General features: G+C 41.2%; 1 protein-coding gene across 4 annotated transcripts in view; it reads left to right on the forward strand.

Annotated features, from left to right (window-relative positions):
* Positions 1 to 21,170, forward strand: part of apaf1 (apoptotic peptidase activating factor 1) — a 214,521-nt gene that overhangs the window by 100,895 nt on the left and 92,456 nt on the right. For all 4 annotated transcript variants that reach the window (XM_086010199.1, XM_086010197.1, XM_086010200.1 and 1 more), the window contains exons 17-21: positions 1,977 to 2,132; positions 9,493 to 9,621; positions 11,858 to 11,983; positions 17,245 to 17,364; positions 19,938 to 20,063. In XM_086010199.1, the coding sequence (XP_085866325.1) occupies positions 1,977 to 2,132; positions 9,493 to 9,621; positions 11,858 to 11,983; positions 17,245 to 17,364; positions 19,938 to 20,063 (657 nt within the window). The remainder of the gene's footprint in view (positions 1 to 1,976; positions 2,133 to 9,492; positions 9,622 to 11,857; positions 11,984 to 17,244; positions 17,365 to 19,937; positions 20,064 to 21,170) is intronic.

Below are 21,170 nucleotides of genomic sequence, written 5' to 3' on the forward strand. Positions count from 1 at the left end.
CCTATATCCCTAGTTGGAACCCTCTCCTCACCACTATGCATTCCTCCAACCAATCCAAACTGTACCCCAGAATTTGACCTGCAGAATGGGGTTTGACTCTGCAAGTGTTAAAAGTCGTAACATCATCACACACACTTTTAAAATTCTATTCCTTGTTTTCAAATCCTCCTCATGGCCTCGCCCCTCCCTATCTCTGTAATCTCCTCTAGTCCTACAATCCTCCGAGATCTCTGTGCTCCTCCAATTCTAGCCCCTTGTGCATCCCCGATTTTAATCGCTCCATCACTGGCAGCCATGCTTTCAGCTGCCTTGGTCCTAATCTCTGGAATTCCCTCCCTAAATCTTTCCGTCTCTTTACCTCGCTTTTCTCCTTTAAGTTGTTCCTTAAAACCTACCTCTTTGACCAACCTTTTGGTCATCTGTCCTGATACTCCTTCTGTGGCTTGGTGTCCAAATGTTTTTATTGATATTGCTCTTGTTAAATGCCTTGGGGACGTTTTGCTATGTTAAATGCGCTATATAATATAAGTTGTTGTTGTATATTGACAAAATCAATGACTTGGTTAGCAATTAATGTAATAGAACATACGGTACAGGACTTGATAGAAAATTGGCTTAAACACAGAAAACAGGAGCAACTATGAAGTAAAATAATAATAAACGGGAAATTTCAGGCTGGAAACAGGCTAAGCATGAAGTACCCTGGTTATTTGTAATACATTCTATTGTGTTGGAAAGGGAGAAAATGAAAAGTCTTCAAGTTGCTGCTGAAACCAAAATGGGCAGGGTAAATAATGAGCACTTAGATCTTCTAAGCAACTGGAAAAATAGATGAAAGGCACAATTCAATGCAGATACATGTAAAATAATAATTATACAGGCTGTAATGGAAGTGAGGAACCAAAAGAGGGAGTAGTGTAGAAGTACCCCACGATTATCAGGAAAGAGGTTACAGTGGATAAATCCATGAAACTGTCAACATAGTTATTTGGTGTAGTGAAAAAGCCAAGCAAAAAAACTGGCTTGTATGATCAGAGGCATAAAACTATTGCTGTGTACAGCAATGGTCAGACCCCAATCTGGAGTACTTACTGTAATTAGTTCTGCTTACCTAATCACAGGAAGGATATTATTGTCCTCAAGAGGATACAGAATCGGACAATAAAGATGACTGAGTATTAAGAATGTAAGTTGTATGAGGAAACATTGAGGAAATTGGGCTGGTTTTCTTTTAAAAAGCAGAGACTTCAGAGGGATCTAATTGAAGTTTCCAAGATTATCTATAAAGAGATTTGACAAAATTGATGTAAGAAAATTATTCACTATGATGAAAGGTGCTCGTGGCAGAGAGCACACATTAAAATTAAGGAAATAAGGTGTAACCCAAGGGTAGTAATTTTTTGAATAAGTTACCATAATACAAATGGGTTTAATAGGGAATTTAGATGTATTTCTGGGGAGAAAAGGGACATGGAATATGGTTGGTATGAGAGAGGTTGATCTATGAGAAAGTGAGCGGCTTGTTAGCCCTAAAAGCCTTTTATAGCCCCCAAAAATTGTTGAGGGTTAATTTCCGTGGGGGTTATCCTGCTGCAACTTTGGAAGAGTAGTGGCAAACCCAGAAAAACAGCATTTACGCCATTTTTCTGGGATTTCCACAGCTCTGCCATCAAAGTTACGGCGGACAAGGAGAATCTCTGTGATACCACTTGTGTTTAAGGTTGCTGGTATAATGTGATGTCATTCTGGTCATCTTTCAGTTGGACAGCTTTTATAATAGCTTATGTACATGGTAAACAGCAGTTTCCGAATCTCAGTAGCGTTTCTTCATGCATACTTCCAGATCTATCCACGAATGATTTATTTTCGTTCTTAAAAAAAAATCTTTGAAAATTATGATTCATTCTGAAATGAACTGCATTTATTTTGAAAGCTGTCCACTGCTGATGTAACAGTACTGTTTTATGTTCTTGCAGCTATGGAACACGTCCCCTGCTAATGAGTGGAAGTGCTTTAGTGTAAATGAACAGTCTCGAAAACCAGATGATGGAGAGGAGAAGGTGCTGCTAAAGTGCTGCACGTGGTCATCTGATGGCACTCAAATCATGGCAGCTGCAAAAAATGTTATTTTTGTAAGTGTTTTCTAAATGTGGGGTTTGATGGTAATAATGTGAATGATCACATTTGAAGTACGTTATGATTATTAGGATTTGCTGTTTAAATAATAGGTTAAAAATGAATATAATTCTTGCTAAGTTTAGACAGACTTGATGGCTGAATTTACAGTGGGTCTCTCGTAATATTGCCCACATATGGATTGGGTTTTGAGACATTACTGTTCCTGGTGTATGGTATTCAGTATGTCATGAAGGGAAGTGAAGTCCTTTCTCTCTCCCAGTTTGCACTCTGGCTTCAAAACAATCTTCTCATTCTGAGAGTTCATTTTTTTCCCTCTTCTCTCCGGTATTATTTTACTTCCTAATTGCTTCTTTCCTGACCGTTCCACAGCTGTGTTTGGCCTAATTTGCTCTACATATTCATTTCTAGTTTGGTTGCTATGCTGCTCTGCTTTTCTTTATTCCTTCAACTCTACAGTTCAAAAATGATGAAATGAAGAGCAGAATTCAAATGCTTTGGAGCCAGTGCGGCATGGAAGCTGCTGTGCTTTGTCTTGTCGGGAGCCAGCTGGCCAGTTTGTACATGTGTTACGGTGGGGTGGCTCTTGAGAAGTGCCTCTAAACATATGGGCCCGTATTTTCCTATCCCTACGGGTGTGTACGCACGGTGTACACACCCGTAGAGACATCGGAAATGCCGGTTTCTGGCAGGCAAAGCGCACGCGCTGAAAACCAGCATTTCCAATCTGTCAAGATTGACAGATCCTCCGCCTGCCCTGGAGAAGGGCCTCTGCGGGTGGGGAGTTCCGCTTTCTGCACAACCTCCGCCTGCTGAAATCCCTTAAAAATCTTATGCCTGGTAAAAGCAGGTGTAAGGCCTGCTTTTGCCAGCATAAGAGTTGAAAAAAAGTTTTTAAAAATAATTTTTTTTCCACTCCTTTATAGTTTTAAAATTTTTTTTTTTAAAAGATAAGTTTATTTTTAGCCCCGTAAAAAACTTTAATTATTTTTTTCAAAAAATTAAATTTTTGTTTAAAATATTTAATTTAATGTATTTTTAACTCATTTTAAAAACGTGATGGGTTTTTAAAAATGTATTTAATGTTTTGGTGTCTTTTTGGGGTGATCTCCATTCATATATTTGACAGGTCTATCTGTCAAAAGTATGATGGGAGATTCTCTTCTCCTATTGGCTCGCCTGGCCCACGTGATCCCAGGGACACTTGTGAACTGCATGCCCCCCTGGCATACGTGGGTCCTGCACATTTCGACTGTGGAGAGGCCCAGGAGTGGAAGTGTCTGGACCTCGGGAGCCCTCGGGTAAGCTCGTAGATTTTTTTTCCCGATAGAAGGCATCCGCACGCAGGAAGCCTCCTATCGGAAATTACGGGTCATGGAGTTGGCCAGTGAAATATTGGGGTGGGGGTTGAAGTGATTGTACCCAACCAGGCCTGGATTGTGGGTACACTCTCCTGTCCTGATCTGGTGGGGTACATTCTCTCTTCCTGACCACCCCCCCCTCCCCTCACCCTGACACTTCACAACCAAACCTTGTTGTTTGTGGAAGGTATGACAAAATTGTAGTTCATTTTTGTTGGTCTAAACTCGACTTTGTAACAATTCCTTTAATTCCAGTCGTAATACAGAAGATGCCCAATTTTCTTCTCCTGTGCTCCCAAATAGCACCCGCAAAAATGGGTGCAATGCAAAGGAAAAATTAGCACTATTCCTTTGCTCCTGAATAGCATCACAGTCAAACTTCTAAGGCTTTTGTGGTTTATTGACCAGTCTGCATCTGAAGTGGGTGCAGCAATGTAAATTCATGTAGATGAATGTCAGAGCCCTTTGCACTCAGATTTCTTCTAAGCCCCAGAAAAACCTGGTGCTACTGATTTGCTGTTTATGTGTCATCACTCTTAAGGGAAAGGCTGGTATTATCAAGATAGGTCTTTAATTTTGGACTTCTTGAATAAAAACGAGTTGTTTCTGTAATAAATTTAATGCCCCTTTAGATTGTCTGTTCATTAATTCGAAGCTGACTCCATATTGGTAACGGGTATGATTTTTACTTAAGCATAAGTGAGACTTAAATCACGCAGTATATTGAGTAGCAGTTTACAAGGAACATTACTCCGTTGAACCTTGGGTATAAAGCGTGACCCATTCGTCATAACTCCTACTCACACACGCTTGTACAGCTGTCTGCTGTCTGCTGTCCTCCTTGGCCCTTCTACACTGAGAATGACCCAAGCCCCTTGGGAGATACCCCAAAAACCGGAACTACAGAAAAATCCATCCAATCATGGGCACAGCAAGTTCTGTGTCCAGGCACAGGCCTTGGGCCTCCCTTATCTGCTTTTTAGCCTTAGTACAAGCTTGTTCTGTTCTTCTTTTCTGTTTCCACAGTTGGTGATGCACCCCACAAACCTTGAAGACAAGAGTTCTAACTGTAAATAAAACCTAGGTTTAAACATTTCCTTTTCCCTAATTCTAACAGAGGAGAAATAAAACTAAAGTAATAACATTATATACTAGCAAACTTAATATTAAACTGCAATCTAGCAAAGCTTAATATGAATAATAGTAAAAGGGGATTATATTTGATTATATATTTCAACAAATTACAGAAGTTCTCAGCGCATCCCCACAGGCATTAAAAGAGATGAGATAGCACTGTAGACAGCTTTAAGTCTCACTCTGTTCTTTCCCTCTGTTCTAGGAATAACAGTTAGTTTTTGCAATAACACGGCCACTTGTGATGCTGCACCTGCCAGAAATCAAACATACAGTCCAAAAGCTGTGTATTTTTGTAGAACAGCAGTTCTAGCAAAAAAGCTTAGGGTCATTTAACTCTTGCAATGCTTAATCCCTCTAAATACCCACATTAAGCCTATATTCCCACACTTCAGGACTTTTTGTTAGTATTTTACACTTAATGATGCCACTTTCAATACTGTGCCACTCCCATCCCTTTTGCACTATTGCTTATTTGGAGGAAGGCAAGGAAGGTAACCATAAATCCCCCTTTCAGCTGCCGAAGTCAATCATCTGGGCCTCTCCTGAGCCACTATCTCCCTACCACAGAGACCAAATCCTCCATCTGGAGTGGAGTTGCTGCAGAGCATCCTGCAAATTGTATATAATAAAGCATTTTAATTGGAAATACTGTAGCCACAGTGCGCCAGTGATGGAGAGGGTGGATATTGCATTTAGTGCCAGGAGCACCAATGAAGCAAACTTCTCTGTCCAGGATAGTCTCAAGCTTCTTGGGTGTTGCTGTGGTTTCACCCAACCAGGCGATCGATGAATATTCTGTCACGCTCCTGACTGTAGCCTTGTAGATAGTGGAGAAGTCTTTAGGGAACAGTCTATAGTTAGAATATTGTACCTGGGTGAGAGGCTTTAGTTATGAAGAGTTGAAAGAAACTGGGACTGTTTTCATTAGAACAAATAGCACATCTTTGAGAGGTATTCAAAATTATGAGGTTTGATGAGGTGCATAAGGAAAAACTCTTTCCACTCATCAGTGAGTCAGGAAGTAGAGCATATAAGTTTAAGATAATTACCAGTTGAATGAAGGGAGAAGTTAGGAGAAGTTTCTTTTTACAGAGAAAACAAATGCTTTACCAGAAACAGTAGTGAAAGCAGAATCAATTATGGGTTTTAAAAGGGAAGTGGATAAATATTAGAAGAAAAAGGGCACTGGAATGAGATTAATTGGATAACTGAGATCCAGCACAGGTGTGATGGGCTGAATGGCCTCCTGTGCTGTAAAATACTGATTTTGTGAAACGCTTTTGGATATCCTGAGCGATGTGGTAAGTGCTATATAGACACAAGTTTGTTCGTTCTTACACTATAGCTGCTAAATTTAATTAATTTAAATACCTCCTCCCCACTCCATACCCTACATTTAGTTGCTTCTGGACTCAGCCATGCATTGAACATTGTTAGGTAGCAACAGAGCACTAGCCCTCTTCTCAGTCGAGTCTAGAGGTAACAAAGGCAGGGATGAGGTTTTCAGCAACAGATGAACTGAGGCAGGGACAGAGACGGGCCATGCTATGGAAGTGGAAGTTGACGGTCTTGGTGATGGAGAGGATAAGGGGTCGGAGGCTCAGCTCAGGGTCAAACAGGACGGCAAGGTTTCCAACAGTCTGGCTCAGCCTCAGACAGTGGTGAGGGAGATACAGAAGAGAGAGGAGACAGAGGGAAGGAGAGATTCCTACCATTACAGAACAGAATACTTTTCTACTGGTTTAAGATGATTGCATGTCTCTGATGACATCATGACAATATTAAAGCATCTAATTTGTATTTCTATATTTTGACTTTTTATGCCCATGGATTAACTGTAGATGCAGTGGTAATCCATTGAGTGCAGTATTTATCAAACAAGTGAATCCAAAGTTAAAATTCACTCAACAGCTCATCACGTACATTACGTGGTCGGGGACAAACATCCTCTGATTTTGGCAAGTTGAAAATAGATATTACATATGTTTGTGCTCAAACATTGACTTCTGACCTCAATAACAGAGTCGCCAGTACAGTTTTTCAAATTTCTAAGTTAGATACTAGATTAAATGTTTTTTTTAAATATAAGCATGCTGGGATCTTTTAATTTGTTTGCAGGTATTCAGTTGAGAAACTTCGGGTATTTCGAGATCCTTTTCAGCACGGCGCCCTATATAGGGGATCTGTGGCATGTGTAAGCAGGGAAAGCAACAGCTTGCTTCTTCAACCAGTCAGATTGAAGAATCCTTACTGAGACACGCAGAGTCTAAACCAAGAAGTATAAATTAGAATATTTAATTCAATGTAAAATCATGTACAGAAAGCAAAATCAAGCGGGAAAGAAAGATGGGATTAAGCGAGAGAGAGAGATAAGAGACAAAGAAAAAGTTTTTTAAAAATTAATTTTTAATTTTAAGATCTCCCAACAATAGTTAAATTCTGAAGGAATGAGACTCCAGACATAAAATTAAATTTTCAGGGCAGGAGCGCTTGTTTGGCAGTAATTAAGACTAATCATGCCGTTAAAAATTCACTTACACCTGAATGCACCAGCCCTAACTTTTCCTGGCGTGTTTAGAAGGTAACCAGTGGGTAAGTACCCCAACCCCACGCCCATCATGTATTTTAATGCTGAATCTCTCGCCGAGTTACCGTTGTAGCGAAGCTTGAGCAGGAGCAGGGCAAATTGGACAGCAACTTCTGGATTTTCACGTTTTACTGCGCATGTGTGGGCGCCAGAAATTGCTGTCTGCTTTACTCCATAATAACGATGAGTGCTGTTAGCCTCACCATTATTCCTATTGCAAACTCCGGGCCAATATATCTGTATCGAGAGAGAGCTAACTGCGAGAAGGTACTGGCATATTTACAGTAAGAGAACAATAGACATTTATAAATGATCTATACTGGACTATTTCTAGAAATAGAATACAAGAGTCCACTATTATGAAGGTTCACTCCGTTTCTGGGGAAGTGACCACTCAATGTGGATGCAATTGGACAGATAGAGGCTAATGACTAGAAAATTTCCTTTACACATTAGTGTATCCAAGTGTGTCATCTTTTAAGGATCGATAATGTGACAGTCTTCATGTTAATCTGCTGCATGTTCTGCGGTATGCCTCTAGCTATAGTTTACATCGGGAGAGGGTGGGGCTATTAAAATAGCAATTTAAATCACAAGTTAACAGAAGAAAAACACCCCTTAATTTTACATTTTTCCCCTTCATCCTAATTTTGATCTTCCTTGTATGAGTCAATCTACTCCAGAAAGCCATTATTGTAAAAAAAAAAACTCTCGCAGCAGGTGGAGCAAACTAAATCGGCTTTATGCCATCACCCCGTTTTATGATTTACAGGAATTAGTAATAAAGAAATAGTTTAAAAAGAGTTAGAATTTAATGCAAAGAAAAACAGTGCCTAATAGTGGGCTAATCTACCCAAGCAAGTTTATTTACACACCGTAATCGCTCAGTCGATTATACTGTAATTACTGTTGAAAGTAGACATTCTATAATTATCTAAGTAATCAGCTAATTATAGAATCTGTCTACTTTAAAGCTGCTAGCAAGAATTTACAAAAATTAATTCAACTATTCTGACACCTGACTTTGGAATCATTATTACAGGAAACTTTGTGCTATCTGGCACCGACGGGACCGAGCTGTTGCCGTTCCCTCAAAACTGCCGGACAAACCAGCGTTAATGTTGAAGCATACGGAGCTTTTCAGCTTAGCAACAGCTTCTAAACAGTCGGCCGTACCTTGGAAGCGTCTCTGTCGCTTAGCAACAGCTTCAGAGAGACTTTGCAGAGCCTGACTGTTGGAAAAAAAAGCCACGAGAAGAAAAAAACCTAACAAAACGGCTCCTGATTTTTGCTGGTGGCTCGAGCTTGCCGGACATTTAGCCGCCGGATAACACATAGTTTCCTGTACACACTTGCATTGTTCTGTGCATAAAATTGTACACAACAGTTTTTGAGTTGGCCCATTTATCTCGGTGTTTTGTGAATAAATGTTGTCTATTTTAGTCTTTTTAAATGGCACAGCATCTCAATTTTTTCCTGTTTATTGAACAGCACCTATAAACAATTTTATAAAATGGGGTAACTAAATATAAGCAGAGTTGCTATGTTTTGTCCCAACTATATAGTTTTTTTTAATGAAAGTGCAATTTTCCTTGTGAACTCCATATTGCATTGCAACCTTCGATTATATCTCTCTTTCCATACAGTATATACTACATTCTGATCAGTTTGTAAACTAATGTACTCAATTTTACTGCAATAAGTGGGTTGCCAGTATTCAACCTTGAACTTCTAACTCCCACTTACCGTGTTAAATTTGCACTATGCTAAAATACTGAACTTCTATATAGAAAATACAGAATCAATGCGTTTTGTATTTGTGAAAGAAGAAAGGCGAACAAAAGACTTCCTCCCAAGCCTCTACAAATGCTATTCTGAAACCACTGGTAGATCAGTTTGCTGTGATTATCTAGCTGAGATTGGTAACATCATGTGGAGGATCATGAATTTAAACCTGTAAACATGATGCGGTCTGTTGCTGCTTCACCATGCCACTTGTACATATTGTACACTTATATTTACAAAAAAAGTGCCAAAGGCGATTTAGTCCAGTACTAAAAATATTTTTTGAAAATGTTCTGCTTTCATTTATCATAACATTTTCTTGGTTGCATGTAGTTTTCGATGTCCTTGTATGCAGTGTTGGAATGATTTTGATGAGGAATTTTTGTGGGTGTTGCCCAATGTTATTTCTAATTGTTTTATTTTCACACTTAACTTATGTTGCTACCCAAGTTGTTTGTTCCTACAGCATTTTATTTTATTTTTCAGGTTTTTGAGGTGATGACTGGTGATGTTGTAGCTGAATTAACAACAAATTGCTACAGCACTATTCAGTCTTGTGATATTTCTCTTACCAGCCCATTACTAGCAGTGGCCTTGTCACACTATTCTGTAGAGGTAAGTGGATGGAACCTATGGTCCTACAGAACATGCATTTATGTAGTGCCTTTAATGTAGAAAAACACCCCAAGACACTTACCAGGAAGAAAGGGAATGAACAGCAAGTCTTTGCGGGAGAGTTCGATGAGGTGACTGAAAGCTTGGCCAAAGACTTGAGAAGACCTCTAAAGGCAAAGCGATACATTGAGCAATGGAGTGGTTTAGGGAGGGAGTTCCAGAGGACAGGGCAAAGGCACTAAAGGCTTGGGTACCAATAGTGGGGCGGGAGATACACCCAAGACCAGAGTCGAAGGGCTGCAAGCATGGGAGAGGGCACATTGGGAAATGGTTGAATTCTGAACTTATTCTATTTGCAAGTAAAATTTTTATGCCTATGTTTGGACTAAGAAAAGGGAAAAGGCCAATGGGCCCAACAAGTCCCTTCCTTTTCCACGAATCGTCCCGACCTATCCACCTTCTCTGTTCACCTTCTCATTGTGTCCCTTTCTCCAGAATCACACCCAGTATTCTCATTGACTGCTTTAGCAGCTTTGCCTGGGAACTTGTCACACTTGTTATCCTTTGGGTGAAAAAAATTCTGCCCGATGTTCTTTTGTATTTCTAACTTCCTAATTTTTGTTAACTTGTGTCCCCTGGTATTTGAACCTTTAACTATTTCACAATATACATGGATGAATTTTGGCAAATGCACTTCATAAACTTGAAAACCTCAGGTAGATGACCTCCAAAAATTTATTTTCCAAAGACAAACATGTTCAATTTCCTCATCACCTAAATTTCTGATGCCTAGGATTATCTTTGTTCTTTGCCTCCACCTTTTCAAGGGTAATAATACTCTTCCTTTGATTAGGAAGTGCACACAGCATTCCAGATGGCATCTGACCAGCATCTTTTACAGCAACAATGCATCATCATTTGATATATTGGCCCTCTGCAGTACCTTGCTTACCTTCTTTAATGCAACTAAGCAGCCTGCTCACAGTTTCATAGATTTATCCACTAAAATGACATATTTCTTGCAAATTTTTATTTTATGCTTCCTCTTTTATTTCCTTGCTCTCATACCAGTTATTTCACACTTATCCTCATTGAATTGTCTGGCACCTATTTTCCCACTACCTAAAAAGGTCTAAGTTCTTCTGAATTTAGTTCCATTGTTCCTCATTACCTCACCAAAATGACCCTTGAGATATTCCATTTTGTAACCTCTTCCCAGTCTGTAAAATTTCTATTTAGGGCTACACTCTGTTTCCTATGTTTAAGCTACTTTTCTAATGAGCCCATACGTTATCCTGTGTTCCATGACTCCTTATTCAAGCCACAAATCACAGATATAGAACTGCCAAAATGGTTTCCTAAAATCCAAATATATTATATCAGCTGCATTTCCAAACCCACTGGCCCTGATATTTATGGGGAGGTGCGGAGGAACGCGGTAGCGTGGGGAAAACTTGGCAAGGCCAGGGACGCGGAAGTCTGGCTGAATTTAACGGCAGGACTTCATTATTTTTTTCTTCTGTATCCCGCCTGCCTGCCAGCCAGCTAAATTGACTGACAGGCTGGCCGGCTGCCGGGCAGGAAAACTGGTGGCAGGATGCCGCAGCCGGGGACCCTTGGAAACGGTCCTCGGGAGGAGGGAGCTAGCTAGAGATCGGGGCTTATGGGGTGGTGGGGGGAGGTCACTGATCGTGGGAACGAGGCTGCTGGCGATCAGGGCTTGGGGTGAGGTCAGCGGGGGCGGGGAGATAGAGGCCGCAATCGGCAGAGGGGAGGCCAAAGGCTTTCTTGAAGGGCCGGTGGGGGGAACACTCCTGCTCCACAAGGAGTGCTGTAAAAGCCATTTGTCTTCTTGAGCTGGCAGCTCCCGCCTTCCTTTCGCTGTCTGGTTTCCTGAGCCCTGGGAAACCCGCCCAGCAGCTCTTAAATTTAAATCAGGCTCTCAATTGCACTCTTGGAGCCTGATTTAAATGTTAATGAAGTGGCCAGCTTTTGAAGGGCAGGACACTCGCACGACACGGAACCCACCACCGTAAAAATGGCAACGGGCATGTAGTGGCGGGTTGGGGACCCATTCCCCGGTTTTTGATTTTTAACACCGTCTCAAAGCCCACTTTCTGTTGCTTTGTTGACATTTGATTCAAAATCGCAGTCAATAATTTGCTGTTTTGTATGTTCGTGACATGGAAATGATTAACCAGCACATTCAATTGTATTTTTGTTCCATTTCCTCTAGCTATGGGACATGGAGTTGCGTAAGAGAGTGGCTGACTGCAGTGGACACTTAAGCTGGGTTCATTGTGTTCAATTTTCACTGGATGGTTCAACATTATTGTCCTCTTCAGATGACCAAACCGTTAGAGTATGTAGCTTTTTCTTACATAATTCAGTGAAGGAATGGGCACTGTGATAAATGAGTACGTATGCAGAGTTCCTTTGAGTAGTATTAATTACAATAGAAACATAATAAACCTACAGGACTGGAAGTGGTCCATCTAAATGGTCCCAAAGGTTTAAAAGTCCAAAGTGCTACACTCTCTTCTACCCTCAGCCATTTGCCAGATATCTATCTGGTTTCCTCTTGTATTTGCCAACATTATCTGCAGTCTGTTTCATAAATTCACATTTCATAATTAAAATCTATAATATCTGTTCACTTTTCTTCTGTATCTGAATCTATACCTCTTAATGTAAGCTTGTGAATATGTTCAATATGTTAGCATTCAATGTATCTATGCCCTTTAGAATTGTGAATACCTTGGGTTACCCTTGACCTTTCTTTTCTCAACTGTAAACGTTTCAATGCCAGTATATCGTCACTGTAGTACAGTGTTCTAGCTGGAGCTGCATCAGCGCTTTATAAAATTTTAGCAACTCTCTTTGGTATTTGGGATTATTACAATGGCTGCTCTCTGTGCCTATCCAGATTAATCATATTGTTCCATTCCTTAAGAGTAAAGTTTCATACCAATGTAGCCATTTGAGTAATGCACACTGAATTAAGCAAAACAATGAGATTGTTGGTTTGCTAATTTCTGGAATATGTTTATGGTTGAGTACAGGACTCGGATTCTGCAAGCTTCTAGTGGTGAATGTTAATATCAAATCAAATCAAATCAAATCAAAAATCAAATCAAATCAACTTTTATTGTCATTGTTAGTGCACAAGTGCAGTACAACGAAATGTAGGCTTGCAGCTCCCAAGAGTGTACATTTGGATTAAGACATTTAAACATTCAACATACATTTGGCTTGTAGTATATTAACATAAATATAACCATAATAAAGTGCATTGGCAGATGTGCAGGCTTTAGAGTTTATTTGTGGAGTTCAGTAGGATGACAGCCCTGGGAAAGAAGCTGTTCCTAAATCTGGTCGTACGGGTGCGAATGCATCTGTAGCGTCTCCCAGATGGCAGGAGGGCGAACAGACTGTGGCTGGGGTGGGTAGGGTCTTTGATGATGGACCGTGACCTCCGTAGACAGCGTTTCTGGTATATGTGCTCTATGGTCGGTAGCCGGGTGCCGGTAATGCGTTGGGCAGTTTTGACTACCCGCTGCAGGGCTTTCCGGTCATAGTAACTACAGCTGCCATACCATACTGTGATACAGTTTGTCAGGATGCTCTCTATAGTGCAGCGGTAAAAGTTAGAGAGGATCAGGGGTGACAGATTACATCTCTTCAGCCTCCTTAAGAAATATAGGCGCTGCTGGGCCTTCTTCACCAGAGAGGAGGTGTTGAGGGACCAGGAGAGGTCTTCCGTGATGTGGACTCCGAGGAACTTAAAGCTGTACACCCTTTCCACCACAGCCCCATTGATGTGGATGGGGGTGTGACTTCCGCCTTTGGACTTCCTGAAGTCCACAATGATTTCTTTTGTTTTCTTGGTGTTAAGGGCCAGGTTGTTATCGGCGCACCACTTCACGAGATACTGGACCTCCTCCCTGTAGGCTGACTCATCGTTGTTGGTGATCTGACCTACTACCGTGGTGTCATCCGCAAACTTAGGTTCTAATTTTAGGTTTTTGTGTATTTTTAAAGCTGCAGGTCTTTAATTATTTAAAGAGTTAGCAAATGCATCCCTTTTGAATGCATCATCTCTTTTATTTTTCCCTTTTCTCTCCTGAAGGCGAGGACTTGCCCTGTACACAATTCTACAGACACAGCAGACATCCTTTACCTCATTCTGTTAAACATTCTTTAAATGAGAGCTGTGACGATAATTGTCAGGAGGCTCTTTATTAGTCCTTGGAGTCATCACAGTCGAACCCAATCCTGACCACTCTTTCCAGTAGCAATCATTGGATAATAGAAACTCTGGCTGATGTCTTCCTTTCCCCAGTGTAGGGAAGCTGAGGGCAATTGTAGTGCCTCTGAAATTAGCTAACTCCGAACGGGTGAGGAATCCAAACCTAGGACTTTCCATTTCTGCAAGTCTCAGTACCACATACAAGGTGGTGTATTGAGCCACAAAGTTTTTGTGGAAGCCCACTACTTTTTATTTGAAGCTATGCTCCAATATTCCCGAGGTGAACAGTAAATCAGTCTATGGCATGACCCAATGTTATCTCACATGTCTGAAAGAGCTAAAGGCATTCTAGAATCAGCACTGAAAAAATCAATCTTGGAAAGATATTGGTATCAAGTGGTCTACTGGTATAGTGTAAAATCCTCCCCTCCTAGTGAGTTTGAGGCAAGACTTTCCTCATTCTCAGGATATGCATGCAGAGATCTATGTGCAGTTTAATATATCTACTAGTATTCAGTAACCACAAGAAAAACCTAATAAGGTTGTGCCATCAAGACTGCATTCACTTGTGAATGATGTGTAATTTTATCATCTTTGTTCTCTGTGACACCAATTGTGTGAGGAGACAATGGAGCTTACAAAATTATAATAATCAGTGATTATATTAGATTTCGTCTGTAGTTTATCGTTTAGTTCAAATGTTGCTGCTGTGGAATATTGACCAACATCCATTGATAACTGCTTGAAGGCTAGCAGCCTCCTCCTCCCTAGCAATTGTCTCAGGCTAAACCAGATTGTCTGCAGCCTCAGTCTCCTATTCTACCCTGAATTAAGCTTCTAACCCCTTATCCTCTCAATCACAAAGATTGAGATACTTTCACCTCTAGTATTTTTTTTAAATTTGTTTATGGGATGTGGGGGTCGCTGGCAAGGCCAGCATTTATTGCCCATCCCTAGTTGCCCTTGAGAAGGTGGTGGTGAGCCGCCTTGAACCGCTGCAGTCCGTGTGGTGATGGTACTCCCACAGTGCTGTTGGGGAGGGAGTTCCAGGATTTTGACCCAGCGATGATGAAGGATCAGCGATATACTTCCAAGTCAGGATGGTGTGTGACTTGGAAGTGGTGGTGTTCCCATGCACGTGCTGCCCTTGTCCTTCTAGGTGGAAGAGGTCGCGGGTTTGGGAGGTGCTGCCGAAAAAGCCTTGCCGAGTTGCTGCAGTGCATCTTGTAGATGGTGTACACTGCAGCCACGGTACGCCGGTGGTAGAGGGAGTGAATGTTTAAGGTGGTGGATGGGGTGCCAATCAAGCAGGCTGCTTTGTCCTGGATGGTGTCGAGCTTCTTGAGTGTTGTTGGAGCTGCACTCATCCAGGCAAGTGGAGAGTATTCCATCACACTCCTTACTTGTGCCTTGTAGATGGTGGAAAGGCTTTGGGGAGTCGGGAGGTGAGACACTCGCTGCAGAATACCCAGCTTCTGACCTGCTCTTGTTGCCACAGTATTTATCTGGCTGGTCCAGTTAAGTTTCTAGTCAATGGTGACCCCCCAGGATGTTGATGGTGGGGGATTCGGTGATGGTAATGCCGTTGAATGTAAAGGGGCGGTGGTTAGACTCTCGGACATAGTCATTGCCTGGCACTTCTGTGGCACCCACCTTTGCCCCAGCACTGCCCATTTACCACTTAAGCCCTCATTTCATGCTGTTGTAACCTCCAGGCTTAACTATTCCAATGATCTCCCGCTGGCCTCCTAACCTCCACCACACTCTGCAAACTTCAGCTCATCTGAAACTGCTGCCCATGCCCTGTCAAGCACCATGTCTTACTCACCAACCACTCTGTCCTCGCTGACTTACATAGGCTCATGTTCCCGCAGTGCTTCAAATTTAAAATTCTTATCCTTGTGTTTAAATCCCTCCTTTGCTATTAGTCCTTCAGTTGAAAATTGCACTCCTTTTCAAAAAAAAAATTGCAGCATAAATGATCTTGAACTCTGTATTTTTTTCCCTTCCAAAATGTTCTTGGAAAAATAAAAGACAGTTTGAACTGTCCTCTTAATTTGCATTTGATTTTGGAAGGCAGTCACATCCTGGTATTATTGACTCTTTGTATCTGTCACATGTTAAAGTAGAGCTGTTGCTCTGTTGGGAATAAATTTCAGTCGTTCAGTTGCACAAGAGCTGAATGTCACTTTCATCATTATGACCACATTGAAGCAACACAATGACATCATCCTTGTTACAACTGCATCAAGAGTACAAACCCATAGTGCCCCATCCCTTCTGAAATGGTCTGCAGTGCAACAGTAATAAATACTGCTGTTTTTAATAACTTTACACTGCCAAAAAAAACTAATTTATACCACTACCTGGGTTCAGATTTTCATGTAGGGCAAAAATATTGAATGGAGTCTTACTTATCTGAGGAAATCACTTGTTCTAAAAAGCCGTTCCGGATTGGGCTAAAGATAAGTGACAATATCTATGGAGGTTTTTTTGTTGTACGGTAAACTCTTTCTTATCCGGCACCTATGGGACCAGGATGGTGCCGGTTGATGAAAAATTCTGGGTAACAGAGGTCTACCTACCGAGGCAATTTTTAACACGAACAAAAATAAAAACCACTGACTAACTCGGCCACCGCGGGAGACTCGGACTCGGCAAAACGAGTGCTGGATGGATTCGGCAAGATTACCGGTTATCTATTTTGCCGGTTATTAAAGTATTCCAGATGATTAAGTGCCGTTTAAACAAGAGTTTACTGTATATAAGATGTTATTTATTGTGTTCTATTAACATTTCAAAACACACCACCTTGTGGGTGGGGGCGTGGGGAAGCAGTCTCTTGGAATAAAATAAACTTGAGTGAATAAGCTGCCTTTTGTATTTCCAAGTAAACGAAGTACTTCGTAGTACAGCCATTTCTGTCTTCAGTCTCTTTCTATGCTCAGGTCGACACTGGCTGCTGATTAATGAGAACCTGCAAGTGCTGATTGTAATTAGTTTTCATACAACTTTCTGTCAGTTGTACACTGGTGCACATCACTCTCAAACTGTTACACATTATTAATTTCCAGCTAACACCATAAACTGTTCTATCTGTTTCATGGTGACGCTTTATATCTTGTGCAATCACAAAAAGTTGAAATGTTGTTTTCTTCTTTCCTCTGACTTTTTCATGATATCAAAGAGAATACACACCAGCAAGATGGCACTGAGCCTTGCACTATTGCTTTAATATTTTTTAAGCTTTATGAAACTTAATGTCATTTTGTTTCCGTGAAATGGTTACACGGTATTCTGAGAATAGGTTATAGCAGTAAAAGACGCGTGAAGCTCCTTGTTATGACACCTTATATTACATTTTGTTTTGACAGCTATGGGAGACCAATAAAGTGCATAGTTCCTCTGCTGTTTCCTTGGTACGAGATATGGATGCAGTCTTCCAACAGGGCGAAGTCATTGTTTTAGCATCTGATAATAAAAAATGTTTACAAGTAAGCAATCTTTTTTCCTAATGAAAAGAACATGTTTTGGTCTCTCAGTAGCTCCCAGCATTTTTGATTTAAGCAGCTCGTCTCAGAATGAAGCATTATATTAAATGCATTTGAACAGGTGCACTACATATTTAATACCATTTGGTATTTGAGAATAGAAAGTGAGGGCTATTAAAATCTTTAAATTTAAACAAAAATTGCAACCTACCTACTAAGCATGTTTTCAGTTGCTTTGTTCTCGGCCCCCTATATACGGAACTGTCTTACTGGCATTGAGACTCTTATGGGAAAACAAAATGCAGGAAAAATTAAAGATGTGCAAAAAAGCAATGCAAGGAAAGTTGAGGTGGAAATGAGAGGTTAATTTGAAGATCAGATCACATGCTGATTTGCTCCTGATGTACAGAACATTCACAAATACGTGTGGAGATACAAAAACAGCAAATCATGGAAATACACAGCTCATGTTTCAGTCATACAGCCCTTCATTAGAACTGAAAGACGAACAAGCATTTTAAAAGAATCGGAACAAAGGGGAGGACACAAAAGGAAATACCTGCTTGAAAGAAAACCAAGAGAGTAAGACTTAGGTGATCTTGACATCAAAGCACAGAAAGAAGTGTTAAAGATATTATCAAAGCAAAGAACTTGTGAACAGCCAAGGTAGTGGGAGGCAACCCAGGGAAGAGACAAAGAGATTAGAGATACTGAGCAAGTTGAGCAAGTATGAAGGTAGCCAAATAGGATTGAATCCTGGCCCCAGAAGAGGAGAAATCAGCCCCCCCCCCCTCTTTTCCCCCCACCCCCCAAGGGTGAAGACTTCCCCCACCAGTACTTTGTGCTGACGAAGGGATTCAACCCCCAAGCATCAACCTGCCCTCATTTATACCACTCCCTGGGTATGAAGAAAGTTCAAGTATATTTAACCTAAAATTGTGGCTAGTGGGAGAGGAATTTTACATTAAATGGTTCTTGGGCCGCAGAATTGGACAACTTATATACAAATTAATAATGCATTTTTGAATTCTTTGAACCAGTTATGATATGAACTAATATGGTTCCATTCTTATCTATCTAATCGTAACCAGAGAATCACCTGCAATGGCTTCTCTTCCTGTTTCCGCACCGTTACCTCTGCTGTCCTCCAAGGATCTATCCTTGGCCCCCTTCTATTTCTCATCTACATGCTGCCCCTTGGCGACATCATCCAAAAACACAGCGTCAGTTTGCACATGTACGCTGACGACACCCAGCTCTACCTCACCACCACTTCTCTCGACCCCTCCACGGTCGCTAAATTGTCTGACTGCTTGTCCGACATCCAGTACTGGATGTGCAGAAGTTTCCTCCAACTAAATATTGGGAAGACTGAAGCCATTGTTTTTGGACCCCACCACAAACTCCGTTCCCTAGCCACTGACTCCATCCCGCTCCCTAGCATCTGTCTGAGGCTGAACTAGACTGTACACAACCTGCGTGTCCTATTGGACCCCGAGATGAGCTTCCGACTACATAGCCACACCATCACTAAGACCGTCTATTTCCACCTCCGGAACATCGCCCGACTCCGCCCTTGCCTCAGCTCATCCGGTGCTGAAACCCTCATCCATGCCTTTGTTACCTCTAGACTTGACTATTCCAACGTACTCCTGGCCGACCTCCCACATTCTACCTTCTGTAAACTTGAGGTCATGTAGAACTCTGCTGCCCGTGTCCTAACTCGCACCAAGTTCCGTTCATCCATCTCCCCTGTGCTCGCTGACCTACATTAGCTCCTGGTGAAGCAACGTCTCGATTTTTAAAATTCTCATCCTTGTTTTCAAATCCCTCCATGGCCTCTCCCCTCCCTATCTCTCTAATCTCCTCCAGCCCTACAACCCTCTGAGATATCTGCACTCCTCTAATTCTGGCCTCTTCAGCATGCCCGATTTTAAACGCTCACTCATTGGTGGCCGTGCCTTCAGCTGCCAAGGCCCTTAACTTGAATTCCCTCCCTAAACCTCTCCACCTCTACCTGTCTTTACTCCTTTTAAGATGCTCCTCAAAGCCTACCTCTTTGACCAACCTTTTGGCCATCTTCCCTCATATTTCCTTGTGCAGCTCGGTGTCAAATTTTGCTTTATAACGGTCCTGTGAAGCGCCTTGGGACGTTTTACTACGTTAAAGGCGCTATATAAATACTTGTTGTAAATAAACGTTGGCATATGATGTGATGCACTATGTAAAATTTTCCCACCCTAATAGTGATTGGCAGGTTCATCTTCCATCATTTTTTCTTTGTCCAGTCATGTTGCCTCACCACCACCATCTGTTGTTTCCATCTCTCGAATAAAATTAGTGTTCTGTGTCACCATCTTTTACTTCAGTAGTTCAATCAGTTGGACTTAATAGGTCCGTTAAGCACCTGTCTTTGGAATCTGTTCCGTATTGCTCCAGTCTGGTGAGGAACAGGCATTTTTACAACCCTACTGGTGTCTGCATTGTTTTGGGTGTAATTTGTCATCTTCATTTTGCCTTTTTAGATGCAAAAATAATTTCAGTATTAACTTCCAAATTTTTTGTATTTGTAACAGCTAATAAATGGAAAAACTGGTGATGTAATGTGTCAGAGCGAGGTCCAGGAATCACATGTTCGTTGTTGCTGCCTTAATCAGCATGTTAATTTGGCCGCATTTGGATGTGGAGATGGAATCTTAAAGGTATGATTGTTGGATTTAACGTCAAGGCCCTTTCAACGTCAGTTGGAAAATATGGCTTCTGAATTCATAACCATGGCATTAATGCTCGTGTCTATTTTCTTGCTTGCAAGTAAAAATTGGCTGACCTTGAAAGTCCTATATGATGATGTTATTAGGTCTGAGTGAGCATGTGACTCGGGTGACATTCAACATCACTATAGGAAACTGCCTGAGTTGAGTATCCACTTAAGATGGGCTAACAGGATCACACAGGTTTTTAATTTGAATATATCTGTCTTGCTGAAACATTTTCAAACCCGTATTCCAGATTTGTCTTCTGGAGCAGGCTATTGATTAATTTTACAAAATTGTTACAGCATATATAAAACCTGTAGCATGCCGAATAAATGATTAATTTCACTTTATAGCAGTGTGGTTCTTTCTCTTGCTAAAGTTATTGCTACACATTTTGCTATTTCACATTTACTTTTATTTTTTAAATCACCTCTTACCTCCTTCTGTGTCTTCTCCTTCCACATGCCATTCCCCAGTCACTAGGGGAGGCAGACAATCTGCTCCTGCAGTTTTGCCAGCTGCTGGGATGTGCACAAAACTAGCCCAGGTTGACTTTGTCCTGCTCTAATGGGCAAGATACTGATCTGCCATTGCCCTCCCTCCATAGTATACTCTGATCAATCAAGGGAGCAGGAATGTGAGCCCATATCCAAACTCTGTGTGATCCAGTGTGTTTCTCTTGTTCAGTGCCAAATGGTCCATGTTCTCACATAATTAGAATAAGAATTCTATAGCCTGCTTGGTGACCTGATGTTTTGTTGGCTCTTGTCTTAGTGGCAGACTCAATTTTGCTTTGCTTATGATTAATAAGAATCCTTCAAGAGGTTGTGGTCTTATTACTTCTCCCCAAAACATCTTTTTGACTGAAGTCAGAATTACATCTATAAAATATAACCATGAATTTCCACACAAGTTTTGGTCTAAGTCAGCTTTAGACTTGCTCACTTTAGGTAAATTCCATACAAATAAAACTAGTAGGAGGTGAGATGAGATCAGATGAAGAGGCTTATTAACTGATTAACAGCCATTACTTGTAATTAAACTGTGTACCTT

This window comes from Somniosus microcephalus, chromosome 17, assembly GCF_052327205.1.
Source record: "Somniosus microcephalus isolate GS21.2 chromosome 17, FLI_Smic_1.0, whole genome shotgun sequence".
Taxonomy (NCBI): Eukaryota; Metazoa; Chordata; class Chondrichthyes; order Squaliformes; family Somniosidae; genus Somniosus; species Somniosus microcephalus.